The sequence below is a fragment of the Prionailurus viverrinus genome, chromosome D4, assembly GCF_022837055.1.
Source record: "Prionailurus viverrinus isolate Anna chromosome D4, UM_Priviv_1.0, whole genome shotgun sequence".
Classification (NCBI taxonomy): domain Eukaryota; kingdom Metazoa; phylum Chordata; class Mammalia; order Carnivora; family Felidae; genus Prionailurus; species Prionailurus viverrinus.
Window position 1 is genome coordinate 70,063,906 of NC_062573.1, and position 27,429 is coordinate 70,091,334.

At 46.9% G+C, this 27,429-nt stretch overlaps 1 protein-coding gene across 2 annotated transcripts in view; it reads right to left on the reverse strand.

The window, feature by feature from the left end:
* Window positions 1-27,429, reverse strand: part of PCSK5 (proprotein convertase subtilisin/kexin type 5) — a 457,179-nt gene that overhangs the window by 104,212 nt on the left and 325,538 nt on the right. For both annotated transcript variants that reach the window (XM_047829573.1, XM_047829574.1), the window contains exon 21: window positions 172-274. In XM_047829573.1, coding sequence (XP_047685529.1) covers window positions 172-274 — 103 coding nt within the window. The remainder of the gene's footprint in view (window positions 1-171; window positions 275-27,429) is intronic.

Here is a 27,429-nt window from a genome sequence, read left to right on the forward strand (position 1 = left end):
GTTACAGAGGTGCACTGTGGCCAGACCGTGGGGAGTTTTTGTGTCATGGAAAGGTGTTTGGTTCTTTTTCCCGCAGGCCCAAGGGGGTGTCTTTAAGGTCGTAAACGCCTCCTCTGTCCAGCCTGCCACCCATGAGCTCCCAACCACAGGAGGTACTGAAAGGCCACTCACCTTGTGACAGGGCAGCCAGTGCAGTCTTCCTGAGTGGGCCCCCGGCACTTGGCACACGAGGCGTCACAGATCTGGCAGTGGCCATGCTCATCGATGTATTCTCCTAGGGAACAAAACCTAATTGTTTACCTCGTTTCCACATGGCAGCGCTGCCTCGGCCGTCAGTCTGAGAGCAGCCAGCTCGCTCCGTGGCTGCCCGAAAGCAATGGAAACAACACAGAGAGGAGACCTTGGATGGCTTCAGTTGCCGGTCCTAAGTCCTGACCTTATAATAACAACTGCTCCTCTCCCAAGGGCCTCGGAATTTGGAACCTCAAAAAGTTATGAGGCAATGACATAATTTTGGATCTAGTCAACATGTGTTACGGATTAAATAAGTACAGAGAGGCCAAGGGGGGCTTCTCATAGGACCCCTTTACTGAGCTCCTTCTGACTTGCCTGTTAACGGCTGAGAATGCTTGGACCCCAGAGACCTCCGTTACAGCCTTGGTTCAAGTCAAGCAACAGGCAGGACCCACCCACAACTCTGGGGTTATTATGGTAACTAGTCAGGAAGGGGAGTCAAAGCTTGGGTAACATTTGACAGATGTGAGCTGCATCTCACCCTGAAAGAGTAACAATGAAGAGATAGCCACAGAATTCTTCACTTATTTGGAAAGTATCCTTCCCAAGGAAAAACACATAGGAGGCCTTTCCACTGAAGCACGTGTAGCTTCCCAAATTTCTTCTGAACATGTAAGAAATTACTCTCCCAGCAAAGATGGTGGGGACAAGCCAGCCTCTTTGAAGGTGATAATCCAGTGATAAACCAATGATGGGTCTCATTGAACCCAACCCTCTACTCACGCTACACAACGTCTTCTCCCCCCACGGTCCTAGAAGAAATCGAGAAGTTTCTTTAGTCTGATCCCAAGAGTCACTCTGTATGGTTTGGAAACCAATCACGCACAGAAAACATGGTTTCAGATTTCAGGAGAATCACTCCACCCCCTGTAAGTATGTCTGAACATTGTCAATCTGAGATCCAGCCAGAATAGGGAGGTAGCAGTTCCTCACGCATGGTTTAACCAAGCCTTACTGAAACTCTAAGATTTGCTGCCTGATTTATTGTAGTTGCTTTGAAGCCATGGAAACATACACTTGACTGGTGAGAAATTGAAGGAAGTTCACCCCTCTGCATTGTCCCATGGCTTTGCTAAACTAGTGCCGTTAGGTGAGGTAACCTTAGATAGATAAATCCTTCCCTTGCAGTAACCACAAAAATGAAAATGAGTCAGCAGGGAGATTTTGTCCTTCTATTCAGAAAAAGCCTTTGATGTAGTTACTCTGTAAGTTTTGTTAACTAAAGGGGAAAAGTACATATTCGGAGCAATGCAATTATCTAATAGCGGCATATCCTGCACATCCCAGACTCTGTTCTTTGTTGCTCGGTCGTTGCCAAGGAATCTGATATGTAACTTTTCATTTTTTTTAAAAGAAAAAATATAACTTTTCATTTTTTTATTTTCGAGAGAGAGGGAGAGAGAGAGACAGAGACAGAGCACAAGCAGGGGAGGGACAGAGAGACAGAGGGAGAATCCAAAGCAGGTTCCAGGCTCTGAGCCATCAGCACAGAGCCCGACGCAGGGCTTGAACTCATAAACCGTGAGATCATTACCTGAGCTGAAGGCGGTCGCTTAACCGACTGAGCCACCCAGGCGCCCCTGATATATAACTTTTAGAATGGAACCATAGTTTTTAGCTCAGGAGTGACTCCCGGGAGCCCAATGCCCCAAAGAGTGAGTACCCAGTGGGGGCAAAGAATGCAAATGCGCAGGTTGTTCACTGCACAAGGTGCCTGTCCCAGTGGCCATGTGGAAGCAGAAATCCAGCCCATGTTCATCTCGCCAAGCCACGCACTCTGGTTTGGCTGTCTCTGCCTCTGCCCCTGTAGGGGACACCCTTTGCTAATTCACACAAAGGTATTAGAAATGGACAAATTGCATTCTTGGTCATCAGAAAGCTTGGTTTCCAAGGGAGAAAAAAGCTGGGACTTCTGTCTAGTAGGAATGGGTGATTTCAAGTTGAGACTGCCTCATTCAATATAGGCCTCATGTTTAGATGGCCTTTTATTTATTCAGGCTCCCCATTCTACCTCCTAATGATTGCCCTTGCTGTAATCTCTTCCACTTTTGTCACAGTGTGACTTTTGCCACAACCAACTGAGTAGTGATTATCAGTCCAGACACTCACAAGATAAAGGCAGACCTGGGAGGAAGGAGTAAATCTTGCCTACATTGCGAATGCTAATAATTTGTGTTTACGGAGCTGGATGGTCGCTATGTATCTTTCCAAAGGCTTGTGCTGAGTGGAAGAGGAGTGAGGGATGGTTTCCAGCGGCTTCCAAACCCAAAGAAAGTGCATTCTAGAGGAACGTAGGCTCATAGATTATTCATTTGCTCATGCATTCGTTCCATGGACACTTTTTGAACATCTGTGTGCTGGGTAGTAGGTGAGATTTAGACATATACAAACAGAAAAGAGCCTGCTCTTCGGTCCTCAAGGATTTTTGAGAAGAATGATTTGAAAAGAGATCGTTATAATCCAAATGCTAGCCGGTAGCCTTTCACTTCCTTGGACAGTCTAGATTAACATCTAGGACAGAAAAGCAAAGGCATACACACCAGACTGTCTGCTCTACTGGTACTTTACCTTGACATTCACGCCTATAGGAACAGACACAGGGATTTGTTTTTCCGAACTCTTGATAGCCATCCACCTTAATTTCCATGGTGTATTGGTTGCAACACAAAGGTAGGATTTTAAGCTAAATGCACCTTGCTCTGCTAAATCAAATGCTATTTAGATAGTTCTGAGAGTTTTTCCATTTCTATACCCAAAGTCTCCTTTGTAATTACAGAGGATACATGGTTAGGTCAAGCAAATGTTATCCAGATAGTGCTGTAAACATTTAAAATTCTCTGTAACTCTCATTTGCCTCCTCATTGGCTTCCATAAGCCAGTAGGTGGCACTGATACCTTGGCTTTGTACTTGATCTGCTCAACCACCTTAGATCGAATCGTCACTTGAAACTGCCCCATGTCTGAGATTTCAAATAACCCTTCCAACACACCCTTCTAATGTTACACTACGACTCTAGCTCACCTGCTTGATCATTCTTTTATTCACCTTTCCAGTTACCTCTTATATTTCTTACTGGGGCTAGGCCAAAACTTCCCAAGACCCAAGTTCCAGAATTCCAAATTCTTTCTCAGAAGGTGACCTCACTTCCTAATTGGCTGATGAGGTACTGAGTTTCTCCAGCATCCTTTCTCTCAATGCCAAAATTCCTCCCTCTCTCTTGGTTGTTCACTGGTCTCTTCTCTCCATGGAAGGTATGTACCTTTTTCCTGGCCATTGTTGGCTGTCCACCTCATGTTCTGGAACTTTCCCCACAATGGTTTTCCACCAGCTTCTTTGCCTTCAATCATTTCTTCGCATCTCCCATCATCCTCCTATCTACAAAAGTTCTCCCTAAGCTAAGACCTTCCCAAGCACTTTTCTTCCCTGATGACTGACTCTTAAAACATGTTTTTCCTTCCTTACCACTTAGACCCAAAATGGAGAGAACCTTCATAACCTTGACGCTTATGTAAGTGAGTCAGCGTGGGACAGCTTAGCTGTGCACCTCTCTCAAGCCTGCGTGCCTCCTAACTTCAGAGCAAGTGCTGGCTTTAGAACAGACGAGAATCGAGGGACCTGCCCCGATTTTTATGATTATGTAGATGTCCAATTAGTTACAGAAACAACTGTCCCCAACCCCAGCCCTTGCAGGCACAAGTTTCCCACTGCACATTTGAAACCAAAAAAAGCCAGATTCCAAGGACATAGTGGAGTTGCTTTTTTTTTTTTTTTTTTTTTTTTGGTTGTTGGAGCAGCAAATTCTTGTCATCTGTCTTCATTGCACAATGAAACTAAATGTTTATGACAGGTGTGATATACAAAATTCTTGGAAAAAAATCACTTGTAGCACAGACTTCAGGGGCCAATAGTTTGTTCTCCACCTCATCCTACAAGCTCTTCCTTCTGGTGTCTTCATCTATTATTCAGTCCAAATTATCTTTCTACTGTGATCACAAAAATTCCATTCTCCTTTTAGTTCCTTTCTCATCTCATCCTGTAATAGTTCAAAGGACAGAGAGGAAGGGGTGTCTCCTGGGGAGAGGTGATGTCTCAAAAGTTGAAGACATAGCTTAGAAAGGCATACTCCTCCACTGAAAAATTTACAAGCGGGGCGCCTGGGTGGCTCAGTCGGTTGAGCGTCCGACTTCGGCTCAGGTCATGATCTCACGGTCCGTGAGTTCGAGCCCCGCGTCGGGCTCTGTGCTGACAGCTCAGAGCCTGGAGCCTGTTTCGGATTCTGTGTCTCCCTCTCCCTGACCCTCCCCCGTTCATGCTCTGTCTCTCTCTGTCTCAAAAATAAAGGTTAAAAAAAATAAAAAAATAAATAATTTTTACGCATACATGGCCGGGAGACCTTCCTTCCTCCTACAGAAGGGCTAGGCTTTCTTGTGTACTCTGTAATAGCCTTTATGGACTGGAACCAAATTTTTTGCAGCATTTAAGAAAACATACGTTGTATACATAAAAATACTAAATAAATTAATAAGCCCATAAGTAGATAGCGATGTGAGCGTGAAACAACTTTTTCGCAAGGGTGATTTGTAAGAGAGAATGGGAAGAACATTTGATGAGACATTAGCCGTTTGGTTTGGGTCAGGATATTTCAGGGAGCAACCTCGGGATCCTGAATTATCTGGAGGCTTCTGTGTACGTGCTTTGTCACCAGATGCCAGGGAATCATGGAGTGTGACTTCCCCGAAAGACTCTGCAGCCCCAGGCACTAACCAAGTGCCGCTATTTCTTTGCAAGGATGCCAATACCTAGTTTCCAACTTAAGATACCACTGTGTGAAGACGGTGTCCGTGAAAAGAAATCCATGCACTTGTTACTTTTTACCAGCTATAATTAATACTCAGGAACACTTTCAAGTTATATACTAATGAAACAATTCAGTTTTTAAAGCCTCGTTGAGCGTGACATTTTATAGCCAGGCTCAAAGTATGAGGCCGTCCAGGGAGCCGGCAGCATCTTCGCTCACGAGTTTACATAATTGTTCAGCCTTAAAAAGGAAGGAAATTGACACGTGCTACGACACGGATGGACTTGGAAAATGTTAACGCTGAGCGAAATAAGCCAGTCACCAAAGAACAAATGCTGTGTGTTTCCATTTATGTAAGGTACCTGGGGTGGTCAGGTTCAAAGGGCCAGGAAATAGAATGGAGGTTCTTAGGGGCTTAGGGGGAGGGGGACATGAGTTATTGCTTAATGGGTACAGGATTGCACCTGGGGAAGATGGAAAAGTTCTGGAGATGGATGAGTGGTGGTGTGACTATAATAAGGACCAGAACCATATACTAATAATGGTTAAAAGTGTAAATTTTATCTTATAGATACTGCCCCTCCCCCTTGCCCCAAACAAGTCTATACACCGAGTTTGTTCCTTACCAGGCCAATACTTAATTTTAACCCAAAACCTCAGGATCGTCTGCCCTGTGGGGATGTGTCCAGAGAGCACCAACCATCTTGGGGAGCCAGTGTGTTGAACTGAATCTTGGGAGATGTCCTGTGCTAATGGAGGTCAGAGGATAAATGGATAAAGCTCACGAAAATGGAGACATCTGGCTGATGGAATCCTCGGGTTTTGTTTCGTTTTGTTTGTTGTTGTTGCTCCCTTTGGGAACTAGAGGCAAACTAAACATCCAGCAGGTAGAAAGAGAGGTCTGTTCCCACAGCCTGGAGGTGTCTGGGAGCCACCGCTGTCCCATTTTGCCCTCTCAACAGTGACTTCCCTTTTCCCTCCCACCCAGGCTTTTCTGATCGACCGGACTTCTCCTTCCTGGTCCCCTTGCTTTTTTTAATTCTCAGATGCTCTGCAATGCCCCCGCAAACCCCCCATGGGTTGGTGCCCCCGCAAAAAAAAAGGATGGATCGTGAATTGTGGATCCAACACACGTGCAAAGGTTTGGTTTCCTCCCGCCTGCGTGTTGTCCAAAGAGCAAGGAATTAAGAGTTGATCCTTTTCGGGGCGCCCGGGTGGCTCAGTCGGTTGGGAGTCCGACTTCGGCTCGGGTCATGATCTCGCGGTCCGTGAGTTCGAGCCCCGCGTCGGGTTCTGTGCCGACGGCTCGGATTCTGAGTCTCCCTCTCTCTCTCTGACCCTCCCCCGTTCATGCTCTGTCTCTCTCTGTCTCAAAAATGAATAAACGTTAAAAAAAAAATTAACAACAAAAAAAAGAGTTGAGCCTTTGCATGTCCACCATTGTTTGGACCCTGACCACAGTCAGGCTGCTAAAAAAAAAAAAAAAAGGGTATCCAAAGTGAAGCTTTGGCCAACACACCGGAACGTAGTGGTGATATAGCAATCACCACTACATCGGTGAAGTTCCCATTCACCGACACCCGCTGTATTACGTTCTGTTCTATGTAACGTTTAATCCAGACAACAGCCCTTTTATGAATGAGAAACAGAGCCTCAGAGAGATGAAACATCTTGCATAAATTCGGCTAGGTAAGTGACAGAGTTGGGCTATGACCCAGGTATGTCTTAGCCAGAGTCCAGACTCTCTTCTGCAGTGTTTCCCTGGTATGGATTCAATTCCCCTTTTGGCGTTCCGAGTAGCTTTGCTATTTATAAAAAAAAAAAAAAAAAATGGACCTTGAGCACAAGCCTGGTCTGAAGCGTTTGGTGAGGTAAGGGTATCGGAAAGGAATTCACTGTGAAAACAAGTGAACTTTGAGCCGGCACATTGTACAGAGCAAATTTCCTCAATGATTGAAAAAACTCGCCAAATTTATTTTCTCTGAGAAAGTGGCCAGTATTTATTAAAAGGCAATTCTGTTTATCCCAAATTGAGAGTTTTACAAGCAGTTTGGTCTGTCCACTAGATTAGAAGCTCCTGAGAGGAAACCCAAATGGTATTTTTGAATGAATAAAATAATTAATTGGCGCTCTGCACAGGAATTTTCTATACTGCTTTAACTGCTGTCCGAAAGCAAAATAAACGGGCTCCTCAGAAATCATTTATAACCAGAATTATAGTAATCTCTCTCTGCTCCTCCAATTTATATGAAAATCTAGTATAGATGGATTGGCCCTTGTATATCTTTTCCTCAATTAGGAGAATTTTGCATTGCCTCTGTGTTTGTGAAAGTCCCTCAAAGTTCTAGCTTAAGGATGCTAAAATTGAAAAGACACTGAACAGTTGGTTGTAAAACCAGACACAAGAGGGGACAAAAGGCGTGAGTGTGATTAGTATCTGCAATTAAATACAATAAATAAAGCCTATCATCGAAACTGCGGGATCATGAATACTTCCTGTAAGTACAGTATGGTAGATGGAAATCGATTTATTGCCCATTTAAGGTGTGTAAAATGTCTTGTTGGTCTCTTTATTTTGTGGACTATCTTTATTATTTCTGAAAGTGAGCCTAGAATTTTTTTTTTAAGTTGATTGATTTATTTTGAGAGACAGAGCACATGCACGTACAAGGGAGGGGCAGAGAGAGAGGGAGAGGGAATCTCAAGAAGGCTCCACGCTCAGCATGGAGTCCGACAAAGGGCTTGATCCCACGTCGGCGACATCATGACTTGAGCCGAAATCAAGGGCCGGGCGCTTACCTGACTGAGCCACCCGGGTGCCCAGAGCCTAGAATTTCTACAGATTCTCTAGTGCACTCAGTCCCCCTAGTCTTTGGGTTTGATGCTATCCCAATGCTCCCACCACTTGTGGCCACAGTGGGACCGCTCCCCTGGGGGAAACTGTACATTGATGCGTTCACAGCGAGGGGATCCGGGGTTCAAGATACAGGGACACAAGTGGGTGACCGTCATTTGAAAGAATGACTCATTTATCTTTTGGAAAACGTCACCGATGACCCGAGGCAGGTCACACTTGGGCGAGGGACACCGAGGCAGACTAACCGAGAAAGGGAATGACTTGGGTGGACAGAGCTCCCGTGTGCACCCCAGTGAGCACTGTGCTATGGAGCCCGAAGGGCTGTTCCGCATCCTTTCACTCTGGAGGTGATGAAGGATGGCAGGTGAAACTATCGGGACCATCGAGCCTTCCCGACGCTCTCGAACTAAACAGGAGTTTTCGCATGCAGATCAGATCGGTTAAAGCCCAAAAGCCTTCCCTGAGGAGCTTAAAACCCAATGTTCTCCGTGGTGGTTGGGGTCCCGGAACACAGGCATGAGGATGAGGCTTGTTATCCTCCACTTTTGTTTCTATGGTGACCCAGGGAGCCTCCCTAACCCACGGTTATTACTTGCTCTTAAACCCTGCAAAGTACAGCTGCTGGCCCGTCCCCCACGCCAGTACCCCAAGGGAGGGAACATCCTCAAATTATCCTCCTTTTCTTCCTCGGCAGCCACAGGCTGCAGAAATGTTGGCTCCATCTTTCCTTTCCGGCGCTCCCTTAGTCTTTCCTCAAGCCTAACCTGCTGGTCTAAAGCATTGCAGCCTAATTGCTAATTAAGAGAAAGGGGAAGCTCCTGGAAGGAGGAGGAGTTTGCATCCCAAGACCCAGGGCTCCGTTCGTACGGTAGCTCCGTAGCTAGTAATTGGCTGTAGCTGGTAATTGACACGCAGCGTTTTATGGGGTCATCATTAACACTGCCCGTTCACAGGCAGTAGATGCTGCCTTCTAAGACATCTGTTGGTTTGCCTGGCGATGGGTCTGAATGGAGCACAGCACCCAGAATGCCTCAGCCCCTTAGTGACCGGGTAGGCATTTGATTACTCGGGATGCCATATGTTGTATCGGGAGTGACCAAATTGTGCTTTTCAAAAAGCCCAAGTATGCATGTCAAAACCAAGGGGGGCGGGGTGAGCCAAAGTACCTGTGTGCCCGCCGCAGGCCAACCTAGTAGGAAGCCCTGGGGTTGGGCAAAGACACAAATGTTGGAGTCATCCCCGGCTGGGTTTGATGTGGGCTTCTTTCTCCAACTATCTGACGGGAAGCAAATCGCAGATTTCCCTGACATTCTTCTCCGGAGTATCGAGGACAGTCTCTCACAGGACGTGGTGAGGATCAAAGGAGGAAACAGACCCAAGCACCCGGCCCAGCGGCTTTCGGAATATTAGTGACCATTATCGGGTACTGGGGGTAGGTTAGCTCACTGCACCTCCAGTAATCACGTGGGGTAGGGCCGTCGGCCTCATTTGCCAAAGTAAGGAGTTTCAGCATCGAAATGTTAACTCTTGACGCGTGGCCCAAACCCCGGATCCCAGATCGTGCCTTCCCTAAACCCTCGCGAGGGCACTTGAAGACTCAATTGGCTACACAGGGTGGTGGCCATGAGGCAGCTACTCTTGCTGACCCTGTGGATGGAGAACAACCACCTCTCAAGGGAAATCAGCTGCAAGATAGCCACCCACGCAAGTTAGTGGTTATAAGCCGCCCTTTGGAGACAGCCTCCTGCATCAGAGAGAAGCAAGGCAGCGCTTCCCTGCGCCCCGCGGCCACGGCGCTGCCCTTTTCGGGCTGCTGAGGCGAGAGTTTGTCAGAAGTAGGTGAACCGCGGGGAGCCGGGGCCCACAAAGCGGCCTCTTCCCCGCAGAGTTTCACCCCGTCAGGTTCTGGACGTGGGGTTCTTGGCTCTGCGACGGAGCTGGCACCACACAAGCCCTGACTACCTGTGTCTTCAGGTGAGTGGCTGGGGATAGACTTGCTTCCAGGCTCGGTGGGTGTCAGGACAAGTCAGTTTCCTCTCTGTCTCAGGGAGGGTGGAGCCCGTCCACAGATGGAAATAAACACGGGGGCGGGCCCCTGGGTGGCTCGGTCAGCTAAGCGTCTGAGTCTTGATTTCAGCTCAAGTCACCATCTCACGGTTTGTGAGTTCGAGCCCCGCGGCAGGCTCTGTGCTGACCCACCCTACCTCTGTTTTCTCTCTCTCTCTCTCTCTCTCTCTCTCTCTCAAAATAAATAAATAACTTAAAAATATTTTTTAAAAACGAAAATGGGCCAGTATTGTTAGGCTGTGAGTGTATGTGTTCTGTGTGTGGGGACGGGGTGGGTGGGGGAAGCCATGGGGCAGAAGGTCTCACCCCCCAGGTGTCAGAGACAGAGAGTCTCAGGTGTTTCCCTACCTACCAACCCCCTTCTGTATTGCGGACAGTCTCTCCTAGAATGTGAGATTCTCATAAAGACGTCTATATGGTTTGCATCTTATCAGAGTTTCAGACTCGGTCCAGAGCATGGAATCTGGGACTGAAACCTCACTGGGTCCCACCATAGGCAGAATGATACCCCCCACCTCTTCAAGATTCCTGTACCCCCGCCCCCCGTGTGCTTAGATGACTGGGAGGGGAGAAGCAGGGTACAGGTGAAGTGCATGTATCTGGAACAGGTGTCCTAGATGGGAAACTTGGGGCCGCCTTGTGCCGGTTGTGTGAACTTGCACAAGTAATAGAACCTCCGTCATCTCCTCTGTAAAATGGAAATAATCACGGCGTCATAAAATTGTCAGAAGGGTTAACCGGTGAATACGTGAGGTGTCCTTTAAAAGATAACAGCACACAGTCGGTGCTCCATAAAAGTTAGCTGTTACGGGTCCAGGGGGCACAACCAGGTCCCTTAGATAAGCAGCACAAGAGACTGCTCAAACCTTTAGAGACACTCCAACCTCAAGTCCCTTCTTACTGTATGGGTGGCTTCGAAAAAATTATTTCACCTCTCTTCGGCTTTTAAATTTTTAAGATTTAAAATTTTTTTTTTATTATTATTTTTTTTTTACGTTTATTTATTTTTGAGACAGAGACAGAGCATGAACGGGGGAGGGGCAGAGAGAGAGGGAGACACAGAATCGGAAGCAGGCTCCAGGCTCCAAGCCATCAGCCCAGAGCCCGACGCGGGGCTCGAACTCACGGACTGCGAGATCGTGACCTGGCTGAAGTCGGACGCTCAACCGACTGTGCCACCCAGGCGCCCCTTAAATTTATTTTTGAGAGAGAGAGAGAGCCTGCATCCAAAGCAGCCTCCAGGCTCTGAGCTGTCAGCACAGAGCTCGACGTGGGGCTTGGACCCATGAGCCGGGAGATCATGACCTGAGCCAAAGTCGGATGCTTAACTGACTGAGCCACCCAGGTGCCCCCAACCTCCCTTCAGCTTTATAAAATAAGTTCAGTTGCCCCAAACTTGATAGTTCCCTAAGATTAGGTAATAATGTCCTTTCTTCTACTGTGGTTGGTTTAGAACTGCGTGGTAAATAGAAACAAAATATCTAGGGAAGATTTCATCCCTCCACCACTGTTCAGGGACCGCTTAGACGAATGGACTCTAATTTTAGTAACCATTTTATTCACTTTCAACAACTCAACAGGCGTGGTCCTGTGTAATGAGCACCGAGCTGTAGTCTGATCTATCCAGGAAAAGGGCAACCCTCTGCCTTTTCACTTGCCACCCTAAACCTACAATTCTAGAACTATTAATTGACTAGAAAATTGTGGGCACCCCAAGCCAATATTTGCCAATAGAGGAACAACTGACGTGCTTTTTGGGTCAGCATTATCCCTCCCTGTCGTCATTCTAGTTGCCTTTCGGTGATATTGCTTAGCAATAACATACAATTGTGACTCTAACTGGTCTTTATTCCACTCTTACCGCAGTGGTCAGGAATTGCTTATGAATTGATTTGTACAACCTTAACATAAACTCAAGGGATGTCTCTTAGGCATTATTAATATCATGAGAGGGCTCTGGCCCTATCAAAACATTCCAGAATGGTAGGACTCGATGTGCTCTGGTCTTTCCTTGTACCTTGATGCCTTGATAATCTCCTTTAAACGTCCAGCATGGATCTCTGCGGGCCAACCACCCTGTTGAGAGCCTTGGTCTGGGGTGAAATGGCAGCCTCTACATCCCTCTGCCATATAGACCTGAGAACTTGCCTTCTCCGCCTCGTCCTACAGAGACGGAGACCTCCTGTAGAGAACAGAGGAGGACCTTGCGAAAACCCTTCGCGTTCCTCCAGCGACAAACAGCTCTGGGGAGTCTATAGGAGCCTCGAGAACAATTCGGTTCCTCTGGGAGAAGAGCCAGGTTGGCTGCAAGGTAGGCACCTCAGTATTTGAGGTAAGATCAAAGTCTCCTCCCTTTGGTCTAACCTCTACGCTCTCCTGCCAGCCCCAGCCCCGGCAGACCCTTGGCATCTCCCCAAGGGACCGTAGCACCTTCCTGCCCTGGTTACATTGCTGTCTGGGGGTGGGGGCTCTTCGACGCAACAGGGGGGCACTCAAGGTCACAGCCTGGGCCCCATAATTGGGGGTCCTGGGCCTTTAGAACTCAATTCTTGGCTTAGGTCTGCAGCTGCCAGGCAGCAAGGCGGGGCTCAGTGTCCTGGGCTCAGGAAGCCTGAAACTCCATGGAAACTCAGTTCCCATGATCCCTGCAGGCCTAACTGGTGAGTCAGGCTCTCCTCCCCTTCCCAAACTCCCTGCAGGGGCTGTCTGACCTGCTTTGACTCCTTTTTGCTTTCAAGGTTGCGCTTGATTCTCCTCTCAACCTGATTTTACACGGTGTGAGGTGCCCGGGGCCCCAAACCTTCCCGGAGAGGGCCGATGCCTCTCTCCTGCTGTTCGCAGTTGGCCAAAACGGGCCGGGACAGGCTGCGAAAAAGCTAGCTGCCTGTGGGCTCGGGGGAACTTGAACGGTCTTTGCTTCTGCAATCATTCAGTGTAATTAGGTTGTGATTTTCTAACGATGAATTTGTGGGAGGCCCCCATTTTCTATGGGATAAAAACAAGCACTTAACTATGGTAGCATGAGTGACGGGTGTGCACAAGGGCTGAAGCAGAGTCAGGGGGAAGATCTCCTTGCGGTGTGGGGGGGATTAGAAGCCCAGGCCTGGAGTCAGAGATAGGGAACCTCTTCTGGGAAAGCTAGGTGCTTTCTCGGTGCTTCCACATTAAGTTCTCAGAGCATCTTACAGAGATCAGCACTGCTCTCCTCTTTAATTTTTTTTTTTTTTAATTTTTGTTTGTTTTTGAGACAGAGCGCAAGTGGAGGAGGGGCAGAGAGAGACGGGGTCACAGAATCCAAAGCAGGGTCCAGGCTCTGAGCTGTCAGCACAGAGCCTGACGTGGGGCTCGAACTCCTGGACTGCGAGATCACGCTCTGAGCCGAAGTCGGACGCTTAACCGACTGAGCCACCCAGGCGCCCCTAGCCTTGCTCTCATTTTAAGGATGAGAAACCTGAGGCTCAGAAAATTTACGCAGTCTGCCCCAGGTCGCTGAATTAGTGCTATTTATTTATTCGTTTATTTTATATGTTTCAAGTTATTTATTTTGAGAGCGAGAGAGTGGGCAGGGGAGGGGCAGAGAGCGAGGGAGAGAAGGAATCCCAAGCAGGCTCCATGCTGTCAGCACAGAGCCCGTACAGGGCTCGAACCCGCGAACCGTGAGATCATGACCTGCGCTGACACGAAGAGTCGGACGCTTAACCGACTGAGCCACCCCAGCACCCCTGAATTAGTAGTGCTATTTAGAAGAGCCAGCACTTACTCGTGATGCCATCTGCTAGGAATTGTCCCGAGTGCTCTACACATATCGACTCACTCCTTTAAAATAATAATAATAACCTTAAAGTAAGAAAGGGTGCATTGTGAACCACGGCGGCCTCATTTTTCTGTTGACGATGTTGAGGCAGTGAATGATTGAATGAAGGATTATTCTGGTGGCAGAGTGGCAATGTAAACTCAGGGGGTCCGCCTTCACGCTGCTCCTCTCGCTGGGGTTTTGCCGCACTCCTTTTCTCCAGAAAGTGCCGGGAGGTGGGGTTTTATTGCAGGTCTGTCTGATTTCGGGTGCCTTGTGCGCTTTCCACTACACTGAAAATCCAAATAATTGGCAGGTTGCGTGGGTGTATACGTGTGTATGTCTGTGTGAAGATGGGGGTAAGTTCAAACTCCGCAATCTTAGACACCCCAATCACGCAACCTGGAACTGCTGCTTGCCTACTGCTTCCTGGAAGCAGCGTTCGAAGAGCTCACCGTGTACCCTTCATGAGACAGACAGAATCGGCTCCTACAACCAGGAACGTGAGCCGCTGTGGAATCAAGTGTTCAGAATCGAATGGCTACACAGGGCAGCTGGTTCTGATTGCGATCTTCCCAGAGGACAGGGTGATTTCGTGTTCATTTTGGGGTCCCCGTGGCTTTGCTGCACGAATAGAAAATGAGTAGAAAACACCAACTTGATTGGCGCCTTGGGGGGAGAAATTCATTAGCGTTCTTTGTACTGAAACAAAATGGACTTGGGCCCGGGAAAAAAAAAAAAAAATAGATACGGTAAGGTGGTGGTGGCGGGGGGAGGAGAAAATATTTTAGGAGAGAAGAAAGGATTGGAGGCGGAAATAAGCACAGTGTCTCTGTGACCCAGGCACGTGGTTAGACGGACAGGTAGAAATGGAGTTTGAGCAAGTGAAAAATGAGTTTGGATCGAGGATGTAGCTAGGTCACGAAACCTCAAAGATGGGTGAAATGGGTGTGGTTGGCCAAAGGGAGCCACTGAAGATTTAAGGAGAAAGTCGGAGATGGAAACGAGTTTGGTGCACCGTCGCTGTGGCCAGATGAAGCCGCATGAATTGGAAGGGACAGCTGGGAAGTCAGCTAGGAGGTGGCCTCAGGAGGCCAGGGTGGGGGCTGGAGCTACAGTAACCAAAATGGTGATGACAAGGTGGTTCCCAGAAAACCCGGTCCCAGGATCTCCGGGAAGGGTGGGCTTTTGAGCTCATTCGCTCTAGCTGCCGCCTCCTCCCTTCTCCCAGGGATCAATGGTCTCAGTGACGTTCTAGTCTAGTGACTGCCCGGTGTTTGCATGAAAACGGAGAGGCATGGAGAACTCACTTCTTCCACTTTTGGAAAACTGTATCAGACGTGTCTTTGCACGAGGCCCAAATTGGCTTCCTCGTGAGTGAATTTCCTACCTTGGTCATTTCAAAAGAAAGAAACAGCCGCCCTGCGTGAACAGCGTGATATTTCTGGGAATAGTGAAACAAGTCAGAACCTGAGTCCAAAGCTCAAACAGGGTGGCTTTGAGCACGTCAGGGAAACTCTGTGTGAGTCTTCTGTGACCGTGGTGGGGCGGGGGGGGGGGGGGCACCTGACATGAAATAAATGAGGAATAAATGCTATGCTATTACTATTATTGATACATGTTGGGGGCATATAGGAGGTGAGGGGGGGAAAAAGAGGAGTCCAATCCATGGCCTTGAACTTGAGGGAGTAAAGGGATCATAGTGGCATTGTTGGTCTGCGAATGGGAGGGAAGCTGTGTGTGATGATCTGGCAGATGTTCTGAAACTACAACTCCTGGCATAACTCTGATGTTTATACACATCCCACAGGCGATGTTTTGCCAGTGGCTGTCTTTCGGGCCCGCTCAACATTGAGCGGCTGTGTTCCCTCTCTGCCACCCTCGTAGCAAGAGTTGATGGGGTAAAACATAGTGCAGGCATCCACAGCCCATAAACGATTGGGAGCTCATTGCATCGCTGCCGGACAGAGTGTCCTGTTTAGATGCCAAGACGGTGAAAGAAATTGTCATCATCTACGCACTCCTGGGGAGGGGCCATCCCGTTCGTGGCCAGGATGACCGTTTGGCAGAAAAGCCACGCGTGTGTAGACGCTCGGGCCTAAAACCCGTGCAGAAGAAAGGTAAATTGTCCCGGAGAGGGCTCTTATCGTTGTGGTTTCAGCTGCTTGCTTGGACTTTGTGACCATGCTAAAAGGTGTTTTTTAGTCAGGAACCAAGTCTTAGGTAAAGGATGAATCGGTAGCAGCAGGTTAAAGGTACATGTGGAGGATGAGTTTCATCGAGGAGTGTCCTTGTGCCAACAAGGCTAAGTGCCTAGTGAGTGAGGTGAGGGCGTGAGTTTGCTATGTTTTTGTGTTCAGGGGAGAAAGCGAGATTTGGAAAGCCTACCTCTCTGGAAAGTCTCTTCAGGTGACCATCAGAAGCTGATCTCCACCTAGGAGATGCCCTTTTCACAGATGACGGAGCCAACCGTAAGCATTTACACGACTTGCCCCAAATCACACAGCGTGTCTTGTTCCTCCTTATCTATGCTGAGGGGAAAAAAACGATCCTTGCGGGAATTTGTAAAGAGAAATAAAGGCAAAGCGATACCCAGAGACTATCAATGGTGCCGCCATTTTTAGGTTGGCAAAGGACCCGGCACTAGAAGACTGTCCTAGTAACATTCAACAGACTACTCCTCTGTCGCAAGTGTCTAATTCTTTACTCTGGAATTTCTTCTTCCCAATCTTGAAATATCTTCTGTAAAGTGGAGATTCCTAAATAGCACTTCAGTCTAATCAGTCTCCTGAGTTCAATAATCCTGTATCTATGGCCCACCAGACTCTATGGGTGGGTACTTTGGAGGTATCTCTAAGTCAACATGTTCAGTAAGACTAAGCATGTTCACTCAGTACTCGTATCCCTCAGACTCCCCATCTCGGGGAGCACTTACACCATCCAAGCTGGGGAGTCAGTGGAGGGAGCTCCTCCCTGGCCCCACCCTTCCCCCCAGTCACTCACAGTTTCTGTCAACCCTAACTCAGGAACATCTGACTTCTGTCATCTCTTCCCCGTCTCCAGCACCACCACACGACTTCTAAGGCAGTCTCTCCTCTTTCAAGTGGGAGATTTGTCTTCAACATTGGTCTCCTGGGCTCGTTATCCACTCTCCCCATCCCACCCCCGTTCTGGAACCAAAATGATGTTTCACTAATTCTCACTTCTAGCCTCCTGCCTAAGATCATCCAGTGCTGCCCCCCACCCCCTCCATACTTTGAGTAAAGCTCAAAGAATGACACATCCTTGCCTCTACTTGATTGGTGTGCAGAAACCAGCTTCCAGGGGAGAGCACCAGCTTGTAGGAGTGTGAGACCTTCTCTAGTGTCTCAGAAGGCTGCTCTGACGGGTCCGTACGGCAGGCCAGAAGAGCCGGCTTGTTGACCCCCAGGAGTTTTCTTCGGCCAACGATGGGGATTTAGCGTTTGAAGATCTTCCCTCCGTCCCCCCTCCAGCGAGCTAACTGAGGCCTGTCTTCTGTATCATTTTCGGGTGTTTCCCCTCAGCACCGAGTTTGAGTCCCCTCTGTGGCCGCTGGCTTGATCAGATGACTTGCATCAGCTACTTTTTCTTCCTGATCTCATGTTCTCACTCTACCGCCGGCATTTTCTTTCGTCACCCAAATAAACCTCTTGTACTTGAATCTTTGTCTCCAGTCTGGCTTGTGAAAGGGGGACCCCTGAGATCCATCGCTAGGTTCTGGCATTCCCAAGAGACTTTCGGTTCTCCAAGCCCACGGCGTACCCTCTCGCTTCAAGTGTCCGTTTGGTTCGCGTCTGCTCCCTTGTCTCTTTCCCAGACAGCATTGTGGGAAACTCATTCTTTACCACCGAAAGCTGCCTGCCCTCTTTTCCCTACTACACTGTTATGCAGCCGAATCGATTTTTTTTTTCGGTGCTCTGTGGTGCTTGGTACATATTTTTAACTTATCCTACATACCCACTGGTATTTCTGCCCACACGTGTCTCCTCCACGGGGTTAGGTGGTCTTGGAGATCAGGAATCATTTCCCACGATCTGGACCACCGTTTGCCACGCGAAACAGCGGTCAAAACAGTTTGGGGAATTCACAGGTGGGCGTGATCGAGGTCAAGGGAGGCCAAAGAGTTACCTGGCAGCTGATCGCTCCATGCAAACGTCCGTATTAACGTTCAGCGTAATTATTCAGCACCCCCTACACGCAGGCACCGTTTCCGGTATTGAGATACGTTAGTGGGCAAAACACAGGTCTCCTCTCTGGGCGAGCTTACATCACAGCACAGGAGTTGGTAAATGATAAATACAATAAACTCGCAAACTTTGTATAGTTCGCATGGCTAGAGGCTCATATAAGCCATGGGGGAACAAAAGGACCGGCAAATCAAAGTGCTGGCAAGGAGTGGTGATTGGAGTACAGGTTGTAAGTAGTAGAGTGTAATAGGTTCCAGAAACCACCGCGGTAGAACCCAGAAGAGAATGTGTGATTAGGCCGGACTTGCTCTGAAAGTCAGTTGACAGGGTTAATTACCAACCTGCAGTAGAGTAATTTTGCTTCCAGGAGGAGAGACATTTGTGCTTCAGAGGACACAAGCCCTATCCTATCTAGGCTTGTAATATTCTTAGTTAAAAAATGACTCCTTTCCTAGACATGTGGTCCCCAGGCAGATTGCCTGCTGCGAATCCAATTTTTAATGCAAAATGTCTTTCCAGCACAGAAGCGCACTGCCAATTTATTAAAGTTTGTGGAGAGAATGAGATCAGTAGACAAAAGCGTATTAGAGAGGGGTGCTATGTTTCAGGAGATAAAGTGAGGGGTGCAGCCGACCAGGGATGCTGCATATAGGAAGCAGATGTCCTCAACTAAATTTACATCTCCCTTACCATCAGTCAGGAAAACCACCCAGGTTGCAAAATATATATATCCAATATATGTGTGTGTGTGTGTGTGTGTGTGTGTGTGTGTGTGTGTGTGTATGGGTGTATGTATATATATTGCATGAGCAATAAGAATGATTGTGCTATACCTAATATACTAATAATACAGTGAATTTATCTTTTGAACTTTCTCAAAAAGAACTGCAGAGTAGGGAGTTAAATGGGATCCAAGGGTAGAAGAATAATTTTGGGGAATTAATGATTTAAAAATGAGATTGACAGAGATCCTAAGGGAGATAATGGCTCACCATAACAAGAGGCTCTAAAAATAAAATTCTGACACTGTAATCCGTAAAGTGACTCAGTAAGGGAGAAAAGGCAAGAGGCACTTAAATCAGTACCGCTTCACGGAGAACTCTGCCGAAGTTTGGTATCTGTCAGGAGGCTGGAACTTTCAGGATTTCCTGCCAGGAGCTATCACTTCTGCAGGAAGTGGGATGGATATCAAGGGGGCTGCATACACTTTTTAGGGGCTCCCGGAGCACATAGTACCAGGCAGATCTTTTACACGGCGCGCGGGCAGTTCCCAGTCAACCCTGGTCCCCACTCTTCCTCTCTTTCACGCTGTGCCTTAGCTCCTTGCACCCAGGGCTCCAGCAGGGAGTAACTCCTGGCACTTTCCAGATGTTCGAGGCTATTTTGCACTTTCCTGTCCCTTTCTAGTCTCTTCCTTCAGCTTTCCTCCTGCCTCCCGCCCAGAGGACAGACTGCCGGCTCTGTTATATCCCTAGAGAACATTTCCTTCTCTTTCTTTTCATAGTGCATCAGGGCCTTTTCTCTGGAGCATTTATCTGTCTTAATTACAGTATAAAACCCATACAGGCAGAGTTCCTCTTTACATTAATATCCCATGTAGCTAACACGCTACCCGGCACATAGTACGTGTTCCAAAAAACGTGAGTAGATGAATAGAGTGAATGAATTAGTATAACACAAAAGAATGCAGGAGGCACTTAAAAAATCCAATGTACATTTCTTTAGCAATTTCAAGTGTACCTCCTAGCAACTTTCTCGTGAGCGTATATTATCATTTCTATTTTTCTTTTTTTTTTTTTTTTTTTTTTCAACGTTTATTTACTTTGGGACAGAGAGAGACAGAGCATGAACGGGGGAGGGGCAGAGAGAGAGGGAGGCACAGAATCGGAAACAGGCTCCAGGCTCCGAGCCATCAGCCCAGAGCCCGACGCGGGGCTCGAACTCACGGACCGCGAGATCGTGACCTGGCTGAAGTCGGACGCCTAACCGACTGCGCCACCCAGGCGCCCCTCATTTCTATTTTTCTAATGAAAGGGGGTGGCTCGGAGGATTAGATGGTCTATGTGAGTATAGTATGCTGAATAAGGGCTCCCAAAGCTAACCGGGTCCTCGTCCCCGGAACCTGTGAATGTTATATATGGTAAAAAGGTATTTTTTTTTTTTTTTTTGCAGATGTGATTAAGCTAGAGACTTTGAGATGAGGAAGTTACCTCGGATTATCGGGGTGGGGGGACCCAAGTATCCTAGAGGGAGATGGAATGACGTCAGTAGACAGAGATTCACAGACGCTGATGTTGGCCTCCAAGATGCAAGAAGGGGCCACAAGCCAAGGAACGCAAGGCAAACAGTGCTGGGCACTGGGAGACAAGGGAATGCTCTCTCTTCTACCTTCTGGAGGGTGGTCCTGCGGACACCCCGACTTCTACCCTGGGAGACCCCCCGGCCTGCTTCTGGGCCCCAGGACTGCGGGAGAATAAATACGTATTGCTTTAAACCACCAGGCTGTGATTGTTTGTTACAGTAGCTATAGAAACTAATGTGCCGACATTCCAAACGTCAGTCAGAAACCGAAGAGTCAGCTGATGCGTTTGTCCTGACTTTGGAGCTCTGCCATTAAGAGCTGTGTGGTTTTGGATGCGTCATTTAACTTCTTGGTCTCAGGGCCGAAAGCCATGAGCGACCCTCCTCGCAGGAAAAGGGTCCTGCAATAGCCTTGTCACCTGTTTGTGAGGCAGGCTGAGTAGCCCCTGACGCTTATCTCGGTCCTGCCCTTGTGGGCAGGACATTTCCGGAGAGGCCTTTTGTATCTGTAGAAAGCCAAATTCACGGTGCCCTGCTCACCATCGCCTGTCAGGGAGGGTCACATGGAGCATCCTGCGACCCTGGGAATGTGGGGGCTGCGCATGAAACAGGGAAAGGGGTTCCCTCTTGCCGAGGGGAGGAGAGGTGCTTGGTACCCACGTGTAGCACCTTGCGTCAGCTTGTTGAATGCCCAGCAGGGGTGTCGTCGTGATGTTTTTAGATGAAGAAAGTGAGGATTAAAGAAATCAAGGAATTTATCCAAGGTTACCTGGTAAGTGGCCGAGCTGGGACTTGAACCCACATCCCTCCAGTGTAAGTACTAGGTCTACACCTAACATCAGTGCTGTGGTTCTGAGGGTGGGACCGGCAGCATCAGTGTGACCTGGGAATTTCTTAGAAATTCACCTTGAACCGACCGCATCAGAAATTCTGGGGTGGGTGTGGGGGGCGGGAACCTGCGTTCGAACAGCCTCTCCAGGTGATGGTGAGGCCCACTCCAGTCTGAGAACCACTGCTCTATGCTGTTCCTCTTGGAGTCCTTTGGAAGGATGACGGCCATGTTGGCCCAGGCTCAGGCTGCTTGCTTCTCTGAGTTCCCACTTAGCGTGAGCCGTAGTGAGTGGCCAAGGGACATTCCGGATTTGCCACCTTTATGCTATGGTGTAAGGCCTCTTGATGGAGGGCATCAGAGAGAGGAGGAAGGTTCCAGCACAGAGCCAGAAATTCTGCTGGCCGCCTGGAGAGTGAGTTTGGCCTGAAACACTTACTGATACAGACAGACATCATCTCGCTTCTATTTTAGAGTTGTCTATTAGCCTGAGACAGCACAAGGAGACTGACGTTGTTTCTGTTGACATCATAGCTATATTTTTTAAATGTTTATTTTGAGAGAGAGAGAGAGAGAGAGAGAGGGAGGGAGGGAGAATGAGTGGAGGAGGGGCAGACAGAGGGAGAGAGACAATCCTAAGCAGATTCCATGCTCCCAGCACAGAGACTGATACGGGGCTCTGTCTTGTGAACCATGAGATCATGACCTGAGCCAAAACCAAGAGTAGAATGTTTGACTGAGCCACCCAGGTGCCCCCTAGTTACATTAAAAAAAATTTCTTTTAATGTTTATTTACTTTTGAGAGAGACAGAGGCACGAGTAGGGGTGGGGCAGAAAGAGAGGGAGGCACAGAATCCAAAGCAGGCTCCAGTCTCTGAGCTGTCAGCACAGAGCCCGACGTGGGGCTCAAACTCATGGTCCGAGGGATCATGACCTGAGCCGAAGTCGGATGCTTAACTGACTGAACGACCCAGGTGTGCTCCCCGCCCCCCCCCCCCCCCCCCCACCCCCGGAAACCCTCCATGGTCTGTGGATGTCTGGTCACCTCCTCCCACTGTGTTCTGTGGGAATGGCCTAAGTGGGTCCCCATTCTAAATCATTGTGTTTTGCTCCCACAGAGCTAGAGGTGGGGGGTGGCAGGTGGAGTAAAAGCAAAGGACAGCAAGGTCTAACCTAGTAGTAAGGTAATAGTAAACTGAGAGGTATGATGAGCTTCCTTCCCTCATGGAGCCTACAGTCTGGAGTGGGAGGCAGACATTCATAAGCGCAGAAGCAAATGTAAAATCGACTCCAGCAGGGTGGAGAGAGGAGTGACCTGGGCACGGAGGTGGGGGGGAGCGGAGACAGGATCGCTGCAGAGGGGGTACCTGAGAAGAGGCTTGGCGATGTAAGGGACGGAAAGTCCTGAGTGAATGGAGGGGAGACCAGGAGGGGGAGAGGGCCAGAGGGGGAGAGAGAGTTTGGGGGAGGGCGAGAGAAACAGAGGGAAAGGGAGAGACAGGAGGGGGAGAGGCAGAAAGAGAAGGGGAGGAGAAGGGGGAGAGACAGGGGAATGGAGGGGGGGAGCAGAGGGGAAGGGGGGAGAGGAGTGGGAAGATGGGGAGAGGAAAAGAAGAAATGGAGAGCCAGGGGAAGGGGATGTGTGGTGGCGCTTGCAGGGTCTTATAGACCTTAAAGCGTCCCCTACTTAACCCAAAAGCAACAGATTTCAGTAGGAGAGTGTTGTGATCGGCTTTGTATTTTCAAAATACCACTTTGGCTTCTCTGGGAAGCCAGGGACGAAAGAGGGTGCAGAACTGTTTGCAGATTGCTTGTGGCAAATGATGATGGTAGCTGACCTTGTGTGTTTGTGGAGGGAATGGAGGCAAGAGTTATTCAAGAGGTAAGTTGAACAGGATTTGGTGACGGATCAGAGAGAGGGCAAGGGCAGGATCAAGGATGAATCTAGTTTCTGGCTTACGTAATAATAACACATACTGTGTCGAATACACGCGGGTACTCTTCTAAGTGCTTTAATCATTTTATCTAAGTGCTTTAAGTGCTTGAATCCTCTCAATACCCCTAGACGAGAGAGAGGATTATTGCCATCCTTATTTACAAGTGGGGAATCAGAGGCACAGAGAGGTGAAGTGTATTTCCTAAGATCACACAGCTAGCAGCTGAGTATCATGATTCGAACGCAGGCAGCCTCTCTCCAGATTCTGTGATTGTGACCATGACAATGAATTATCTCTTGGAAAAAAAAGGGATAGAGACTCATTTAGATAGAGATGGATGGAAACGTAGACAGCAGAACACCCTAGGTTCAACCCAGTCTCCACTCTTCACTACATTAAAGGGCAGGGGCAGTGGGAGAGCCAATGCCTGGCTAGAAGGACTTGGAAGGCTGGGATGTGGAAAGGACACAGGAACAGGGGCAGCTGGGCTGTTAGAGGAAGAAGGCTGGATTCAGAGCCGGAAGACATGGCTAATCCCATGGTGGGAAGAGAGCAGTTGACGACTCTCATTCTCGGGTTGCTGACCTTAAAGAGGGGGGCAAGCACACTGACTTGCTAAGGGATGAACACAGAAGCCGCAGTGCTGTGCTTGACCTAAAGTAGGTCATCAGCAAATGATAAACTTCCTTTTGCATCGAAGTGCAGTTGACCTGCAACGTCGCATTAGTTTCAGGGGTACAACATAGTCCATACGTCATGCATGGCTCACCGCCAGGGTCACTGCCCACCGGTTACCATCTACTCTGATCGCTGTATCAACGACCATATTCCCTATGCCGTGCCATTCGTCCCCATGACTTCACCTGGTAAATTGGAGTCTGCAATAAGGGAAGCCGAGAAGGAGAAGGCTCATCCTTGTCCACCTTTCGAAAACATGGCTAATCATAGAGCTCGTTTAAGAGCACAGGCGTGGAAAATGGTCATAACGACAGAATGAGTCCACCTCGGTCAGTACAGATGGCACTAAGGCAGAGCTTACTGGGGAGCTGGCTCTTTGTTTGTTTGTTTTTAGTTGAAGAGTAGTTGGCATACAATATCACATTAGTTTCAGCCGTAGAACAGTGATTCAACGTTTATATACATTACCAAGTGATCACCACCATAAATCTAGCTGCCATCTGTCACTGTACACAGTTGTTACAATAGTCTCACTACATTCCCTATGCTGTACGTCGCACCCCTGTGACTTTTTAATTTTATAACTGGAAGCGTCTCCCTTTTGTCCCCTTCCCCATTTCTCCCATCCCCACCCCCCTTTCCCACTGGCAACCACCAGATTGTTTTCCGTACTTGAGTCTGTTTTGTTTGTTTTTAGATTGCACAGATCCGTGACATCACACAGTATTTGCTTTTCTCCAACTTGTTTCACTTAGCATGGTACCGTCTAGGTCCATCCACTTTGTCTCACATGGCAATATTTCATTCTTTTTTTATGTATAAGTACTATTCCATTGTACATTTGTACCACATTTTCTTTGTCCATTTAGCCATTAGTGGAAACTTCAGTTGATTTCATATCTTGACTATTTTAAATAATGCTGCAATAATCATAGCAGTGCGTATATACTTTTTGGAATTAGTGCTTTACCATTCTTTGGATAGATACCCAGAAGTGGAATTGTTGGATCACGTGGTAGTTCTATTTTTATTTTTATTTTTGAGGGACGTCTATGCTGTTTTCCACAGTGACTACACCATTTTGCATTCCCATTAACACTGCATGAGGATTCCTTTTTCTCCACATCCTCACCAATACTTGTTATTTCTTATCTTTTTGATAATAGTCATTCTGGCAGGTGTGAGGTACATCTCATGGTTTTGATTTGCTTATCCCTGATGATTAGAAATGTTGAGCATGCTTTCATGTGTCTGCCGTCTGTGATTTCTTTTGTGAGAAATTGTGGACTTTGTGGGGGGGGCTATTGATTTGTATGGATTCTTTACATTTTTTGGATATTAACCCCTTTTGGTTAGATCGTTTGCAAATATCCTCTCCCATTAAGCAGGCTGTTTGTTTTGTTGATGGTTTCCTTCACTCTGCAGAGGCTTTTTAGCTTGATGCATTTTCATTTGTTTAATTTTGCTTTTGTTGCCTGAGGAGACAGATCCAAAAAAATATATTGCTAAGGCTGATGTCAAAGAGCTTACTGCCTATATTCTCTTCCAGGAGTTTTAGGATTTCTGGTCTTACACTTAAATGTTTAATGCATTTCGGGTTTATTTTTGTATATGACGTAAGAAAGTGGTCCAATTTTATTCTCTTTCACGTAGTGGTCCAGCTTTCCCAACACCATTTATTAAAGAGACTGTCTTCATTGTATATTCTCACCTTCTTTGCCATAAGCTAATTGACTGTATACGTGTGGATTTATTTCTGGACTGTCAATTCTTCCATGGATTCGTTTGTCTGTTTTTGTGCCAATACCATATTGTTTATAGTAGAGCTTGAAATCAGGAAGTGCAATGCCTCCAGCTTCATTCTTCTTTCTCAAAATTGCTTTGGCTATTCAGAGTCTTTCATGGTTCCATAAAAAAAATGAAGATTAATTGTTCCAATTCTGTGAAAAATGCCATTGGTATTTTGTTTGGGTTTACATTTAAATCATAAATTGTTTTAGGTAGTATGGACATTTTAACAATATTCCTTCAATCCATGAATATAGTATATCTTTCTATTTATTTGTATCTTTAATTTCTTTCATCAATATTTCATAGTTTTCAGAGTATAGATCTTTTACTTCCATAGTTAAATTTATTCCTAGGTATTTTATTCTGTTTGATGCAATTGTATATTGGGGTTTTTCCCCTTGAGTTTTTATTTTCATTCCAGTTAGTTAACATGTAGTGTAATATTCGATTCTGATACACAATGTAATGATCCAACACTTCTATACAACATGTGCTCATCACAACAAGTGCTCTCCTTAATAAGGGGATTGCTTTCTTAATTTCTCTTTCTGCTACTTCATTATTACAATATAGAAAGGTGACAAATTTCTGAATATTTTGTATCCTCCAGGTTTAGTGAATTCATTTATTCTAATGGTTGTTGGTGGAGTCTTTAGGTCCCCTATCTATCCTATCATGTTGTCTGCAAATAATGACAGTTTCACTATGGCTTTGCCAATTCGGATGCCTTTTATTTCTTGTCTGATTTCTATGATGAGGACTTCCGATAGTATGTTGAATAAAAGTGGTAAGAGTAAGTATTCTTACTATTGTCTTATTCCTGATCTTAGAGGAAAAGCCTTTAGCTTTTCGCTGTTGAGTATAATGTTAGCTGTGGGTTTGTTATATACGGCCTTTATTGTGTTGAGATCTGGTTCCTCTATATCTACATTGTTTGTATTGTGCAAAGGTGTTGGATTTTATCAGTTGCTTTTTCTGCATCTATGGAGATGATCACATGATTTTTATCTTTTGTTAAGGTGGTATATCATGGTGATTGATTTGTGATATTGAACCATCCTTGCATCCCTGGAACAAATCCTACTTGATCATAGTATATGATCCTTTGAATGTATTGTTGAATTCAGTTTGCTAATATTTTGTTAAGGAATGGCTGGGTTATTTAAGTATGCATGGGTGCACTTTGTTTCCTGGTTGACTGCTGAAAGCCAGTTTGGGGAGCCTATAAACAAATTGCCAATACACATCTTCAGCCTAATAGCTCTGGTTGATCGGGCTTACAGGCTGGGGATCAGAACATTCTAGCTGTTCAGTAGGTGCTTTTTAAAATTTAAAGTGTTGCTAACTTGCTGCAGCCCTACTAGTTAATGGCCAGCCAAGGACTGGTACTCAGTTGCCTAATTCCTGGGCGTCCACTATTTAAGAACATAAAGTTTGCAGTAGTGGCTTTCAGTAAATGTAAATCAAGAGAAGGCATCTCAAATTCAGGAAAGAAGTACCCATCTGTGACAGGGCTTCTTAAACTTTGATATGCTCACAAATGATCTTAGAATCTTGCAAAAGTACATACTCTGATTGAGTGGGTCTGGTCTAATTGTATTAGTTTTCTTTTTTTATAATTAAAATTTTTTATTAAAAATTTTGAGGCTTAATTGACCTAATATTAGTTTCAGGTATACAATATAATGTTTTACATTTGTATATATAGCAAAACGATCACCACAGTAAGTGTAATTAATACCCATCACCATATATAAAACTTTTTTTTTCCTTGCGATGAGAACTTTTGAGATGTACTCTTAGCAACTTTCAAATATGCACCGCAGTGTTATTAACTATGGCCACCATGATATATATTATATCCCCATGACTTAC